The sequence below is a fragment of the Polypterus senegalus genome, chromosome 1 (genome assembly GCF_016835505.1).
Source record: "Polypterus senegalus isolate Bchr_013 chromosome 1, ASM1683550v1, whole genome shotgun sequence".
Lineage (NCBI taxonomy): Eukaryota > Metazoa > Chordata > Cladistia > Polypteriformes > Polypteridae > Polypterus > Polypterus senegalus.
In genome coordinates this window covers 190,372,920-190,390,136 of record NC_053154.1, presented here as the reverse complement: position 1 = coordinate 190,390,136, position 17,217 = coordinate 190,372,920, and the positions used below count along the sequence as shown (strand labels likewise).

The 17,217-nt window shown below is 38.6% G+C and overlaps 1 protein-coding gene across 1 annotated transcript in view; it reads right to left on the bottom strand.

Moving 5' to 3' along the window:
* The window catches only part of fgf12a (fibroblast growth factor 12a), a 267,383-nt gene extending 252,774 nt beyond the window's left edge, over positions 1-14,609 (bottom strand). Inside the window, exons 1-2 of the mRNA XM_039765627.1 lie at positions 14,490-14,609; positions 14,183-14,305 (exon numbers count right to left, since the gene is read on the bottom strand). Coding sequence (XP_039621561.1) covers positions 14,183-14,195 — 13 coding nt within the window. The 5' untranslated portion in view covers positions 14,196-14,305; positions 14,490-14,609. The remainder of the gene's footprint in view (positions 1-14,182; positions 14,306-14,489) is intronic.
* Positions 14,610-17,217: the final 2,608 nt, after the last annotated feature.

Sequence of the window (17,217 nt, the reverse complement as noted above, 5' to 3'; positions counted from 1 at the left end):
TGTTACTCTTTTTGGCCCTTGAGCAAGGCCCTTAACCAAAAAATTGCTATTGGTGTGCTGTAAAAGGTCATGCTGAAATACACTTTTCACTTGGGGATTAATACAACATATCAAATCAAAGGGTATGAAATCATTTAAAGCAAGAACTGGAAGCTGAATACACTCATGTACACTAAGAGCTATTTTTCCTGAATCTCAAGGTAAAATTTGTATGGTTCATTTCAGAGAATCCAGAGTGCTGAGGTGATTCTTCTGATTAATTGAGAAGTTCAATGATCGACAAGGGTGAGCATCAAATTAACAAAATCAGCTGAATGAATGCCTGCAGGCATTGTTCACCCATGGTCTCCTGCCCTTCATAAATCAGTTTACATGCTTTAGCAAGTCAGCAGCTTGCAGTAAACCTCGTCACCTCATCATCCATTTTTATGACTGACTTTGCCAACTTGGGCTCATGCAAAGTGGGTGTCTTACATGGCAGAACTGGGCCCAATGCAGAAATGAACTCTGGACCTGGTGCTTTACCAATATTAAAATTTGATTAACTTAACTGCCAACTGCGTTTTTAAGGGGGAGGTTCTCAGTTTGGTATATTTAATGCAAGTTTTGTGGTTTCAGCCTAAGATTTCGAACAAGGTGGGAGTTCATCGTCATTTAAAATTAATAATCATGTCCTAGAAAAGTGGTGGAAGCTTTCAAAAATGTGACACTGCTGCTGGAAACAAGGGCAGATGAACATAAACTGCTTTAATAGACCCCTGTGAAGTCAAGAAATCTCCATGAGATGGGCATGCCAAATGATGGGATTCCACTCATGCATTTTGATGGCTACATGAAATGTAGTGAATAAGAAGTCACATCATATCCATTGCAACCTAGTTTGATTTTTACCTGCCATGCCTTCCTCCTGTGAGGTGCTTGCATGTTCTCACTTTCTTTTTGGCTGAGGACTCTGGCATCTGCCTACCTTCTAAAATGTGCTGGCAAATCTAAACTGGCCAAGTCTGTGTGAGAGTGTGGACATGTACATGTGTATAGTTTGGCATAGCATCCAGGGTTGGTTTCTGCTCAGTTCTCATTACTGGCGAAGCAGGGTTCAAAGTCCATCAAAAACTTTAAATAAATAAAGTGTGTTCAGAAATGGACAGATGCATGAAACGTTCAGCACTAGGAGAAAGTGCAGCGTTCTTGCTACTGTAATTATGCCACAAGGTGCACGTTACGTTTATAGTGGCTTTTTTATACAAGCACGCATTTCAGCATCGATTTGTTCATCTTCGTTTTTAAGTCTGTGTTCAGAACCTGAGCCAGTAAAAGCTTTTCCTTTCCCAATTTCATTGAAATTGATTCATTTATTATTAAGGCTCATCATAAAGTAAATGAGTGTCAGAAAAAACAGTTGCAATACAATGCACCTAATAAGGTCTACTCATGGCACTTATTCTTTTAGTCTTTCAGTTTCTAGTCCAACATTTTTGATTAAAAAAAAAATAATAGTGCTATGCACTGCAGCTGGACACTCTGGGAGGGCTGTGTGTCTACTGAATACCAGAGTGTGGCTGCAAGCACTTGCCGGATTAGGTACTGTCTCAACGGAGTGCTCTGATAAACTCTGAGAACGCATTGCCATTTACCTCACATAGCCTTGTCCACTACTGTTCTGATTCACTCATTTTGAAGAAAGAAGAATTATAGAAAGGTGAAACTGCTTCTGCCAGAGTAATGACATGGACCCAACACGATGAATACCTGTAACCTGTATGAAAATGGCTTATATTTAAAATTCTACTTCTTTTTTTACAGTGCACATACACCACAAATTACTGGTTACCTTCACTTGCATTTTAGCGACCTGCCAGGCAGTTGATCTTCCTGACGCCAGCCTTCTCAAAATTTCCAGGAAAGCACTTCAAACTATTCTTTCAGTCTTTTGGCTACCTCCCTCTCCCACTGACTGTTTATAAACTTTTTTCCAATTCTCATTTAAAAACTGACCTCTTCTTTTGCATTTAAATCTACTTGCACATGACTGTTTTTTTATTCAATTCTTATGTAACATCTGTGCTAATCTTTATTGTTCTCCACTTTCATCTACTCCATAAAACTATGTTGTTGTTCACTATGTAATTGTGACATGGAAACTAATGTATTTGCTTTTTAACATTGTCTTTGTTTGCTGAATCAGAGCCATATGATGTGATACTTTAGGAATAGTGCTGTATTAAATAAAGATTTATTATTACTAGAAATAGCATTCACTATTAGAAAGCACTTATTACTAGTTTTATTAGTGCTTGAATTTATTAAGAAGAACTTTATCATTATAACAATACTAGGGGGTTCTCCCTGTTTGCTTCGCTCGCCAACCCATTGGCCTGTGCTATGTGCCAGCCACTTTGCGTCTCTGCCACTCGTGTTGTGAAGAGGAGGGCTGAACGCACCCCAAGGAGACGCGGTCACTCCTCCGAAAACCCCCTCTTAAACGGTGACACAAATGGAAACAAATACAGTTTTTGTTTTACCTCCTCTTTGCTTGATCAGCTGCTAGTTTGCTGCTGCTGCTGCTGCTGCTGCTGCTGCTGCCATGCCATCTGCATCTCGCGTGGTACTTCAAACATTTAAAAGCCTGTACAGCAGCTGTCCTACTCTTTGTCTTTTTTTCTGGCCCTGAGTGTGGTTAAATCTCTTGGCACAAACTCTCGTCTCGTGGGATGAGAGTTCTTGATATTTTTTAGTTTATAATTTAAAAACGGAACAAGAATCTGAAAATCTAACAACATTACATTAAAGTTCAATAAATTCTGAAAAGAATGATACCAAACATATATATGTAGGTTTTAAAATAAGCCCGAGTCAAAGCGTGACAAAAAAGTCACATAAAATCATTGCACTTTTAGGCTTAGGATTTTATATGATTGATAGATAGATAGATAGATAGATAGATAGATAGATAGATAGATAGATAGATAGATAGATAGATAGATAGATAGATAGATAGATAGATAGATAGTACATTATAACAATAACAATAATAATATATAACAATGATAACAGTCACGCTGGTGGTACAGAGTTTTCATGCTCTCCCCATGTCTGCGTGGGTTTCCTCCAGGTACTCCGGTTTCCTCCCACAGTCCAAAGACATGCAGGTTAGGTGTATTGTCCCTAGTGTGTGCTTGGTGTGTGGGTGTGTGTGTGTGCCCTGCAGTGGACTGGCACCCTGCCCGGGGTTTGTTTCCTGCCTTGCACCCTGTGTTGGCTTGGATTGGCTGCAACAGACCCCTGTTACCCTGTGGTTAGGATCTAGTGGGTTGAATAATGGATGGATAGATGGATAACAGTCACTAGTAATAATTATTAACAGTAGTCAAATCCACTCATTCCAGTTAAGGGTGGTAAAGAGTTGGTGCCCATCCAGGGAGTGCTGTGCACAATCCCACACATGGTTGCACTTCTTCAAAAGCCCACTCTTACATACACTCACACTCATAAAGAGCCAGTGTAGGGCCTGCTACCCTCTCTTAAATTTGGATTAAAGAGGTTTGGTAAATGAATTTATTATTAGGAACACAAACACAGGAAGCATCAGTTTTAATAGTGTTGCTAGTAGCTGTTTTATCAGTATAGGCATTTATTATGAACACTAGTGCCAGCAGCATTATTATAATACTTTATTAGCGTATTATCAATTCGGCCATTTTCAAGATCATTTAATCCAGCTTTGGGCAGCCGGCACAAACAACACTAAACAGGGCAAAAGAACATGAACATGTTAAAGAAACAATTTGCCATTTTTAAAGTCAAAGGTATTTTTTCCCAGTCATGGTATATGTCAATTTGTTACATGAAATTGTATTCTGAAGTTTTTATAACTTAAAAAAGCTAGCTTGCTCTTGCATTTTACCATGGAGCTAATGTAGCTGGGTCCCAATGCCTTAAAACTTACGAAATACTTCCATTTTCTGAGGCAAATACGTTTTTCAGTGTAGATCCATGCCTTAAGATTGTACACATATTGTAAAACAGCATATCCATCTTGTTATAAAAGGGAAAAAAGCAAACTGTTCAGCCATTTTAAAAGAAAACTGGCTGATTCACTTTACCACTCGACTTTATCTGCGGCCCCATTTTAGGGCCTGGGGTGTGGATTCACCTCAGAAAGTCATTGCCAAATGCTGTTATTGCCACTGAAGGTTGATAGCTAGGTTGTGGATTACTGTCTCTGTTCTGTAGACAACTGGACAATAATAACTGAAAAAAGTCACACTTATGATTGCTTACATCCTTTTCACTGTACAAACACATATTTCATAGTTTCACAAAGTTATTTGCTGCTGAAATGATAATGCTTGTGTGTGCTTTGATGGTCCACCCTCACATTTTACAACCCAAATCACACGTTGAGGTAATGGCTTTATGAGAATAGGGAGGCTAAGACTTTAATAAGTGGTGAAACTAGAAACGCTCTTGCAAGAGGGATTCATAATGTGTTAAAAAAATGTCATAATTGTTTAGTGGTGCTTCAGTCTGTTTCATGGTGGATGGGCTCTATCACACACTCTGCCTTTTCATTTTCTGAGTATTTTTTTAATCGTGTATGTGCACCACATACCACAGGAAGTGTGACGTGCAGGTGGCTTGGCTCTTTCAAAGATTTAAGGCTTTTATTAAGAACTCAATCAAAATGACGTCATTTTCTGGGTAACTGAACAGATTACAATATGCAAGCTTTTCAGGCAGTTCAGTTCCCTTCTTTAGGCAAGTACTAAAGAAAGGGCCTGAGTTGCTTACTGTAATCTGTTCAGTTAGCCAATAAAAGGTATAATTTTGCTTCACTTCTTATTGCATCCCTAATGGCTAACATGGTACAAGACCCTGCTACTAAAAGTTTTTACTAGAAATATAATGTAGTGCAATCACTTCAGTTCAGATTTGTTTGTTTTTTTTTGTTAGTACAAAGTACAATGAAACTCTAACATGCTCTTTTCACTATGCTGCCACTTGGTGGGAATCTCGCTATGTAGGCTACATAAAACACAGAATTTTTACAGGAGAAAAATAGGAAAAAAAATCATATGAATGGAGTCCAAACCTGTCAGTTGTTATAAGCAATGGCAGCAAATAAAGTAACTGCTAAAGAAACAGAACTGCAGAAGCCAAAGTAGGATTATAAACAGAATATAGTTTGAACGAAGGGGAGGCTGGGCTCTCATAACCTCACTCAGATGCCTGCTGTGAGCAGACAAGCAAACAGGAAAATATATCCTTACATGGAGAAAACAGTATAAAGAATCTGGGATAAAGTTTATCATTTCCAGTTTACTTTTCTTGTCATAGGCATGCCTCAGAAACATGGAAGGCACATATTCTTAAATCAAAACCTTTGTTACTTCAAAGTGAATGTATTCTGGAAGATTTGAGGCTCTATTCCACATTGGGACCCTGTCATCCTTAAACTCCATTATAAAAATAAGTGGACTAGGTTTTTTTTTATTTATAAAATATGTTCAATATAGGACACAATTTCATGCAGTGAATTAATATATACCAGGCTTGTTAAGAAATGAAAAATGGCAAATGTATCCTTTAACTCACATTTAGATTGTTTTTATAAGTATGATGCATCTGGCTCCTTATGACCCTAGAGTTAGACTAAACATATTCAGTAAATTGAAGAATTATTAAAGATGATGTCCTGCAATTGAATTGGCGGTGGCCATGTCCAGGGATGTGACCTGCTTGGTGTAAACTACTGCTCGGATCAGCTCCTGCCACCTAAGACCTTCAAATGGATTTAACAAGCTTGAGAATGAAATGAGATGAGGTTATAGATGCTGCTATCATCATAAACATCAGTATCATTTAAAATATTAACTAAAAATTGAATTCATGCCTCTTATTATGCAATTAGTAATTTATAAAGTTTGTGTTTGAAGGTGTCTGTGAATTTGTCACAGTGCTCTGCGCCTACAGTCAGTGAAGAGTGCTATACTAAAATAAACTTAATAAACTGATTTAAATGTCTGAATATGCGACATCCACAGGCTCCCAAAGAATATTGATGGGTATAAAATCCTGCTCCTAACAAGCAGTGACGAAAACATCAGGGAATCTTAGTTTAATGGCTCTCCATCCTCCAAGCTTGATATAAACCACAAGCGCAGTCTATAATTAACACTTTTGCAATTTTTATACTGTTTGCTATAGTCCTTACTCCTTTTCGGTGATTTATGAATGTGGGACTGAAAGGCACCATATAAAATGAAGTCTGGATTAATAAATCAGTAGCTGATTAATGAATTCTTTGTTGTTACATTAACCACCAATTTCACCTTGGTTTTGGTTTTTCCGGAAGGGTTTCCTTCCAGGACACTTCAGAAGGTCATATCTGATATTTGATCTAAAGAAACATAGAGAAACCATTTGAAACCTTGCTGAATGAAAAAGCTAAAAATGCACCAGAACATGACCTCTAATCTGCTTGTGAAGTCTATTGTGGACTGTTCCTTATTCCAGCACTCGCCTGACTGCATGGAGAGGTTCTCCTTATGACAGACAGGGTCATTTATGAGATTGTGCTGCACCTTAGGTGCCCTCAGGTACCAAGAGGATCTGTTTTCCAGTCAGTTGCTGCTCAGCGTACAAAATAATGTAAAATGTGCTCATCACTACTATTTCTGTTCCAAATAATGCAACATTTGGAGAGAGCCAAGTGGTCTCACACACTACTTGTTCCTGAGCTTATAGAATCACATTCTATTGTATTTAATCACAATAATGTTTTACAGAGAACAAAATAAAAAAATCAGATAAAGCATTCCAAGGAAAAGCCAACCAAATTGCACTCCTTATACAACTCAGTTTTCAACCAGGAAGGACAATACCTTAACTCCTTGGTGATTTTTGATCTTCACTCCTCCACACTCAAGAATCAATTCATTCACTTTAGCCATGAATATCACTTAAAGCTTGCATGTATACTTCCATAACTTCCTTGGAAATGTATGGTTTACAAAGTTGTAGTGATTTCTGGCCTGTTTTCCACAGTGCCTTTCATTGAGTGTTTGTGTGACTGAAAGCATAGAGACACAAAGAGGAAGAAGTACAGGGAATCATGTAGGCACACCCTAAGCATGCCTACCACAGACTCCTGTCCGTTTGTATTTTTATGGTATTCATCTTCTCCCATGTCTATGTATTTTTTTGTGTTACTCTTCACTTCCCATACTTTTTACTGCTAGCAAGGATCAGCGTGGGTCAAAGCCCATTTACAGCCCTTGGCATGGTGGACAGACTTTACCCCTCGTTGTCCAAAGCGGTTAGTAGGAATTACTAAACTTCAATGACCTGTGAGCTATTGTGTCCACAGCGCACATTTCTTCAGTAGTACAAATGGCACAACTTTGTGTATATTACGTTACGTTACGTTAAGGAGCATACGCCTCTTGGTGTATGGAACAGGAAAACTTTGACTTTCATAAACAGCAGCTAGTGGGAAACAGCACCCACTAAGTATTATGAAAATTCAACAGCTTTGGAATCCCCCTTGGTGTCTGGAGCGTGTGCCCCTTAACTTTTAAAACTGATGTTCCTCAGAAGACGGCACCCACATATGTTGCCTAATAGATTGACTGGCAAGCATTCACCGCTGGTCACTTCCTAACATAGCACGCTAAAATGATAGTATTGCTGCGACCTTTAATCCCCCATTTTGAAGCCACATGTTAATTAAGTGGTCAATAATAAGAGGTATAATCAGAGGCTCCACCTGGCCAGTGCTGCCTCCTCTAGATTGTATATGGGCAGTACCCTATAAGCTATTTGCCCGTTCATTTCTTAAAATGAGAACAAAGTTCTAAACATCTGTTTATTGGCATTCCATCAATATCCAGAGACCAATATAGAGAATACTTAAGTGAATGTTCTTAACTGGTGTAATATACTGGTACGTGGCCATCTCCATTAATAAGCAGATACTACAGTAGAGACTTTCCCATAAGACAAACAGACCACTGTTAAAGAAGTTAAACAAGACAGAAAATTATCTGCTTCACTGATAAGGAGTCTAAAGCATGTCAGCCCTGTAGGCAAGACTTAATAACAGGATCCTGCAATCCTGAAGGTTTTTACTATTTAAATAAAGAAAGCTGTGAGCAGAGCAGTTCAGAAAAACAAATGTGTACAAACTAATGGAAACTACTTATGGGCCCCAGCAGTCAAAGCTAATCTTTCCTAGGTCAGATAATAAAAAAATTCTTCAAAGGCATGTCCTCCCTGACCGCTCACCTGATCCACTCTCTCTGCTGCAAACACGCTATCTTTAGTTTTGTGATCTCAAAGTTACTGTTCTGCATGGAAGTCATGAAAAAAATTACTGCATAAGGCATATCCATTACACCATACAGGACACATTATCTTTAGTGCAAGTCTTGACATTTAGTGGAATTGTAGACTTGACACAAAACTATTTTATGTGAAATGCTAAGAATACATCAAATTATCTGGCAGCAAAATTGTACCTGAAGTCAACATTTTTAAAACTTCGATCTTTTTTCTTCAGAAAGCCACTTAATGTGAAGTTCAGAAATGTGGTTATGCCTGACCGTTTTCATGAAACTGACAAGTCATAAGGTAAAATTGATGAGCCGTAGCCCAGACAGCCAGGAAATATATTACAGATAGACAATTTTCTTTTTCTTTAAATACCCCTCTGCTTCCTAAATTCTATACTTATACTGTACATTACAGTAACAAAGATGCCACACTGCAACTAGGACTTTAAGCTTCTTTAACGTACATCATGTCATTTTTAAACCTGATTAATCCAATTCAGGGTTGTGGGGAGCCACAGCCTCTCCCGGCATCCATGGGTACAAGGCAGGAAACATTCCTGGTCAAAGCTCAAGTCCATCATAACCTTTTAATGAACTGACCTGCAAATGTGACAGGGTTTATGTATGGTTTTATTCAATATAATAATTGATTACTTTTGAACTATTAAATGCTTTACAATGCATATTAGGAATGTAAAACATAACATTTAAAAACCTGTTCCATCCAATTGAAAATGCAGGCAGAGCTTAATTTAATAGTATTGTTTATTTAGCAGACACCCTTATACAAGGCAACTTACAGAGCAGAATATGTGTTATAAAATTTGCTTTAAAAAATCAAAGCATTAATTCTACAATAAAATCAATATTAACTGATTGATTAACAATGCAGGAGCTTTGTACATTAAGGTACAGTGCTTGGACTGCATATGCGTGATTCAACTTGTAATGCAACCTTTAGAGTTTTGGATTCTCTCAAAGGTATTGGCAGGTCAGATATTTGCAATGAAAAATAACATCAAATCAAGCTGTACTGTAGTTTTTCAGTGGTGTTTTTTTCTTATTCACAAACTATGAACAGTTGGCCATACATAAATGTTGCCACTACATTTTTTGTTCTTTTTAAAAACCAACTAGCAAGCCGATAAGCCTGTTTAAACTTTTCAGCCTGTATAATTTTTTAACAATGTTTTTCATTCATTTTCATTGTATACTGCTCAAAAGAATTAAAGGAACACTTTTTAATCAGAGTATAGCATAAAGTCAATGAAACTTATGGGATATTAATCTTGTCAGTTAAGTAGCAGAGGGGGTTGTTAATCAGTTTCAGCTGCTGTGGTGTTAATGAAATTAACAACAGATGCACTAGAGGGGCAACAATGAGATGACCCCCAAAACAGGAATGGTTTAACAGGTGGAGGCCACTGACATTTTTCCCTCCTCATCTTTTCTGACTGTTTCTTCACTAGTTTTGCATTTGGCTACAGTCAGTGTCACTTCTGGTAGCATGAGGCGATACCTGGACCCTACAGAGGTTGCACAGGTAGTCCAACTTCTCCAGGATGGCACATCAATACGTGTCATTGCCAGAAGGTTTGCTGTGTCTCCCTGCACAGTCTCAAGGGCATGGAGGAGATTCTAGGAGACAAGCAGTTACTCTAGGAGAGCTGGAGAGGGCCATAGAAGGTCCATAACCCATCAGCAGGACCAGTATCTGCTCCTTTGGGCAAGGAGGAACAGGACGAGCACTGCCAGAGCCCTACAAAATGACCTCCAGCAGGCCACTGGTGTGAATGTCTCTGACCAAACAACCAGAAAGACTTCATGAGGGTGACCCAAGGGCCCCATGACCTCTAATGGGCCCTGAGCTCACTGCCCAGCAGCATGCAGCTCGATTGGCATTCGCCATAGAATACCAAGAATTGGCAGATGCACCACTGGTGCCCTGTGCTTTTTACAGATGAGAGCAGGTTCACCCTGAGCACGTGACAAAAGTGAAAAGGTCTGGAGAAGCCATGGAGAACATTATGCTGCCTGTAACATCATTCAGCATGAGCAGTTTGGTGGTGGGTTAATGATTGTCTGGGGAGGCATATCCATGGAGGGTCACACAGACCGCTACAGGCTTGACAAAGGCACCTTGGCTGCCATTAGGTATCAGGATGAAATCCTTGGACCCATTGTCAGACCCTATGCTGGTACAGTGGCTCCTGGTGCACGACAATTCCTATTCCTGACTTAAATCCAATAGAACACCTCTAGGACATTATGTTTTGGTCCATCCAATGCCACCAGGTTGCACCTTAGACTGTCCAGGAGCTCAGTGATGCCCTGGTCCAGATCTGGGAGGAGATCCCCCACAACACCATCTGTCATCTCATTAGAAGCATGCACCGATGTTGTCAGGCATGTATACAAGAACACAGGGGCCATACAAAGTGCTGCATACAATTTTGAGTTGCTGCAATAAAATTTTGGCAAAATGGACTAGCCTGCCACATAATTTTTTCACTCTGATTTTTGGGGCGTCTTTGAATTCAGGGCTCTGTAGGTTGATCATTTTCATTTCCATCAAACGATGTGGCATCCTTTCGTTCCTAACACATTACCCAGTCTATATCAGTATAGATATCCAGGAGGATTTCTTTTTCCCATTGAGATCTGATGTGTTTTCAAAGTGTTCCTTTAATTTTTTTGAGCAGTTTATTATGTATAGATAATATGTATTATAACAGATTATCTCCATACAGTAAATAAAGTTAATATCAGTTTAAATTTATATTTGTATGTTTGTTTGAACAAAAATGGAAAAACAGCTGCTCAGATTTTTCATGAATATTTAAGGATAACTAGGCTATATGGCATCTTGACGCTACCGGGGTTACATTGTTATAAATAAATGTTCTTTAATGGCACTTCATGGTTCTTTACTGGGTTGTGAACATTTGCTTGACAAATCACCATTTCATTCTAGGATGGGTTCTTTACATATGAAGTTGCTTCTTTATGCTCGGAAAAACATCCTAATATGTAGAATTAACTTAAAATTTTGTTAATGTATTGTAGACTACCTAGCAGTACACTAACAAATTAAGGACTCCTGGACTTAGCCTGTGTTATTGTAAACAAGAGTCCTTTTAAAATCATGACTATTCGTATTTTACAAATCTGTTACCATCTATTCACAGTTATTAACTGTATGGAGCCTGTTGCTGATTTAAATAAATAAAGGGTCTTTCTGGAACCTTTATGTGAATGGGTCTAACAGGAACCAAAAATGGTACCCCTATGGCATTGCTCTAAAGAACCACTCTGGCACCTTTATCTTTCAGAGTGTAGGGTGGGATGAACATAATAAAATACAACAGTGTGATTTGTATAATCATAAGCCTTTTAAGTCATTTTCTTTATTTCAATTTGGCCTTGGCCATCATTACACCACCATCACAACTTACCCAGCACTCCTTCTGTGTCACATTTGAAACTGTAATCTGCTAACCATTTCAGGTAGTAACAAAACAAAAGCTACTTAAATCTCATAATGTATCGTGATCAATGATTTGATCTAAACACAACACATTTTTCCCAGTTTAAATTTACACAGACATTCTGAAATGATACCCAGGCAATGCTGAATAACATAGCTAGTTAAATAATAAAAAGTTTATTTAATTATATACAGACCAGGTTATGGACAGCAAGACTGGATAGCCAAAAGGTTTTCACTTTTTCACTGATACCATGGATTTTTTTTTTTTTTTATCAATGACTTCCTAAAGCATCACATTATTTAATTGTACATACACTGCATATTTAAACTAATAAAACAATGCATATATGCATATAAAATCACCACAGTTATAGTTTCATTTGTTATAATTTAATATAACCAATTACTTTCTCATGAAACTACTGGGAATTGTTGATTTTTGCAGGAAATGATCACCTGTCCCACAACTCTGAATCAGAATAAGTGGGTTTGAAATATTGATGATAGTACTTGAGAAAACAAAAAAACTAACTAATTATAACTAAAATAATTTCCAGTATAAATATTTCAGATAAACAAATAAGCATCCTAAATTAATCTGCAGCCAAACCCTGGTGGCATACACACAAGAGAAACAGACTCACTCAAATCAAAATTTCACAGCTGTTAAAACTGTAAAGATTATTACCAGGAGTAAAAACATCACCACTATAACCACTTTATATATGCAAAACTACATTACAAATCTAAAGGAAGCTGTAGTGACACCCTACAAATGAATATTAGAAGTCAAAAAAGCTCATCAGTAAGCACTCACAAGCATACTAAGTACAGAGGGTGCTGGAAAGCAATAATGACACAGACCAGTTCGCACTATACAAGTCTGTTATAAGAAAAATGTACAAACATATCAGTGTCATCTTTGAGCTAATGACTAATACTTATGCCAAAGACTAAACAATATCGAGGGCTGACTGTTATTACCTTTCCAAGGCCGGGTGGATTCTTGATATGGTGCACAATGATTTTCAACTGGGCCACCATTAAGCCAGTTATCTTAAGCTTCTAGAAACACTTATTCTCAGAAAGCTCAAAGCCTTTAATAGTATTAAACAAATTAGCTTTAAAAACTAAATTCTCAGCTCTACCCAGGACTAGATTAAGAACTGTTATATCTTTAAAACATAAATTCTTAATAATCCCCAAGAAAGTTGCATTTTGTTAACCTGCGATCATGCATATTCTTATTTACAGCTTGAAGATGTACAAGAACAGGTGCTGCTAAAGTAATGTAGCAACATCCAAACCAAGAATGGAATACAATATTGCAAATTTTTGGTTTATTATACTTCAGCCTCCATTTTATACTTTTAAGGCATTGGAAAATAAATTTCTCTTAGAAATTTCATTGCAAAGTACAGCTTTAGCAATGCTTGGTTAGTCCAGACCATTGCTTTAAATTTGCAAGCAGCACCACAGAATCTTACTTTCAGCCAGGTTCAGGTCATCATAACTGTAAATATATTCGGACTTTGCTTTTGGTTTACTTTTTGCATCCCTATTTCAATAACATTTGTTGTACGGTAACTGGAATGTTTCTCATTCTAAATGTCAAGAGGTTAAAACTCAAATTTGGACTGCTAACAATGACAATTAAGAACAACAATAGTAAAACTAAAAAGGTAAACAAAATAAAATAAAGTTCCAGTTTATTGCAAAAGCTATCATTAAAGGCCTTCCAGCATCCGCGACGCACGATACGATAACCCCGCTATGCCCGTTATTGAAAATGATTTTTTTTTTTACACTGCATAATGTCAGAATATAAGCAGTGCCGTTACCATCACGGAAGCAACAGAATTCTGAAAGGTGTAAACTTAATTGTTTTTGGTTGGCATGATTTTGCTGTGTGCCCTTGTAGGACTATCCACTTTCAACTACCACTCACTCGAATACATCGTCGTTAAATCGGCATGAAAACAAACGTATGCAGATAAACAACACCACGAGACGAAGTTGTCAGCCGGTCGAAGTTTTCACCACGCTGCGGTGATCTTTTAATGCATGGGGCTTGTGTTATGTGCGCACACGCAGCTCCCACCCATCCTGCCCTACACTTGGCTATTTTGTCGATTTGCTGCTGTACCGGGTACGAGAGAGTGGCCTCAGGGCTCCCTTTTCTATCACCCAGAATGAAGACGCAGAGATTTGCAACTCGGCACCGCAATGGCAAGCAGCACGAGGCGATCGCTGCGGTATCCCAGTGTATGCACAAGCACACACACATATAGAGGCGTGAGCGTGCAATGAATCGCTGGGACTGCGCTAATTCTGCATGGGGCGGAAAAAGTTGCCTTACCTTTGTTCTCCATGTCCGGCGGTCTGGATCGATGGGGTACGGGGGATGTGCTTTAAAAATTGAGCCCTGGTATGCACTGCCGGTTCTTTCCCTCCCGTTTCCTAATTCCTGAGGCTTGCGGAGCTGCAACCAACCATGAAATGAGACTTTAGAAGATAGGAGACAGAAAGCAGTCTGGGCAGTCAATGTGTTCCCCCGCGCGCGCGCGTGTGGATATGCGCGAGAGAGGGACAGAGAGAGAGAGATGATGGAGATGCTACGCAGCCACTTCGTATATGTGTGCAGCATCTGTTCTGCCTGCTATTACCTGCAATCGGGAGCTGTCCTCGACGCGTGTGGTGCTGCAGCCTCTGACGTATTAACTACTCCAGTGACGTCACAACCTCACGCTCAGGTTTAAGGTGACATGAAGGAAACTAAGAAATTAGGCACGTGGGGCGATTGGCTTTCATAATAACCTTTTACTTCAGAAAGTTAGCAGACACCGTGAGCTGATGCTACTGCCGCCGCCGCAGTGCTGACTGCTGCAACAGACCGGACTAAGAGACTGTGAAGAGACAGCAGCCTCATATGCCCCGCCCGCACGGCAAAATCGCCTGAGTTAAATTAACTCTTATAGCGTTAAATTAACACCTAAAAGTGATAAATGTGATCATCGATTCCATTTTCTATAGTTTTTTGTGGTAAATTAAAACAGGAGATTTCCTGTAGCCCCTGTGGGACAGCACAGTCTTGCCAACGTCTAAACCTTCCGCACGTTGCCCGTCTACACGACTAAACAGGGGGCTGCTTTCTTTAAGTATCACCTGACTTTCGGTCTTTGGAAGTTCACGCAGCGCGTGACTCACATCGGCTCACCCACCCATCCCCCCTTGCGTCACCCCGCCCGCTTCGAAAGTGAACGGTCCACGCCGGTACACTTGGAAGGGATGCTCCCGGTATTCAGGCCACCTTCGGGGCGTGGCGAACTTCGCAAATGTACAGCTTCGTTAGAGTTTGGCACACCACGACGACACCGTCGAAGATAACGAGTCTCGTGGTTATAGCAAAAATAGAACCAAGCTCAGTTCTCCACGTGTTACCAAATGAAAAGATGTCAGAGGACTGCGGCCAATACGATTATACGAAAATAAACGATCCGGCTGTAGCAGCAGAGGACGCCGTTTAAGATAACACGGGAAGAAAATAACATAAAATATTAATATGGGTCGTCAAGCACGTCCACCGACGTACTTGTTACATTCTTGTCTAGAACAGCCGCAAGAACAAAGCGTTATAGCTATTATTAAGATTATGAATAAAATTTATTCATACCAGTCATTTATCTGATATGAATTCTTACAAATATCGCCCATAGCTAATAACAACAAAAATAATAATAGCTGTTATTATTATTATTAGTAGTAGTAGTATTATTATTATATGGTGATCTATCTATCTATCTATCTGTCTATCTATCTATCTGTCTATCTATCTATCTGTCTATCTATTATCTGTTTATCCATTTACTGATCTCAGTTCAATTGTAGAATCATAGAACGTTGGAGTTTCATCTTTCTAAAGGGTAGGAACCGGGCCTGGAATGGGCATGAAGAGCCTGTGCACATGCAACCCCACCCTGCAGAGTTACAAGTCAGCCTAAGCTACTTATTTTTGGGATATACAAGAAAAAATTAAGCAGGAGGAAGAAAAATCCATGCATCTATCAGGAGAAAATGTAAACTCCACATGGGCAATTGACTTTGTGGTGCACATTTGTACAAAAATGTGTATGATAATTCTTATCTGAAGCCTGCTGCAGTTTAACTCTGAAAAAGAAACTGGAGGTAGAATGAGAAATAGAACTATATACTTAGTTGATTGGCAATGCCATTTGCTGGCATACACTGTGGTCAAGGGGTCAGTATGTAGTTGCTATGAACAAATAGGTATGAGCTTGACATAACAGGACTATGTCTTGTGCCGTAGTAGTAGTCGCTAGAGGTACAGCTAAGATATTATTTATGCCAAATTCAGTTTCTAGGTTCTTTGACAGAAAATCATCAGTATATGAATAACTTCAAGGTCTTCTGCTGTCTGCAAATTCCAGTGGGACAACTGAGGCCAATAAAATAAGTAAGTAATTTTAAGACTAACTTTTAACGAAAAAAGGCAAAGATCTTGAAAGGTATAGATAAAAATATAATAGATGTGGCCAGTGAGCTTAAAAGCATGCACCTTATATGCAGTTAATGACAAAACACATAATCATACTTTATAAAATTCAAAAAAAAGTTTAACATGAGCCCGGAGAATGTCCACATTTTGCAGTGTTGGATCAGACATGCAAGTAAGCATTCCTCTGCACTACAACAATGACAATCTGCCTGCCAGGACTCCAGCTCAGTGTACTGGTGCTTTAAGGCAGCAATTCAAACAATAAACACTTACTTGATTATTAATATCATTACTATTGACATTAATAGCATCATTGTGGTATATTGTCATTTAACAGTGTTTATACTCCCATTATTCTCCATTTATACTCCAATTTTGGGTTAGGGTACCTTTTGTACTGATTTTTCTTGCTCTCTGCAAGTGTGTGTGGGTTTCTTTCTGGGTCTTCACAGGCCAAATGCTTACTGTCATGTTAACCATAAGCTCTAAGTTGGCAAAATAAGCATATTAGTGTGAGTGTGCCTGTGTTGGACTGTCATGGGCTACATTTTGGTCTGTATTTTTCAATGACTGCCCTTTACGGCAGTGAATAGCAGAAAGTGGGTGTAATGATGAATTAATACAGTAGTTAGCAATTTTATTACTGTTAGTATTTAAAGCATTATTATTACTAACATGAGCATTTATCTTGTTATTCACATTATTTGTTAAATGTCTGCTATGAAAATGTGTAATATTTATTATTAACATACACAAATCACATTATTTATTTTAAGGATTATCACTAGTTTAAAAGCATAGAAATTCATGGCAGTGGAAGTCAATTCCCAACCCATAGAATAATGTCTAATTTATGTGTTATTTTGTTATAGTCTAGC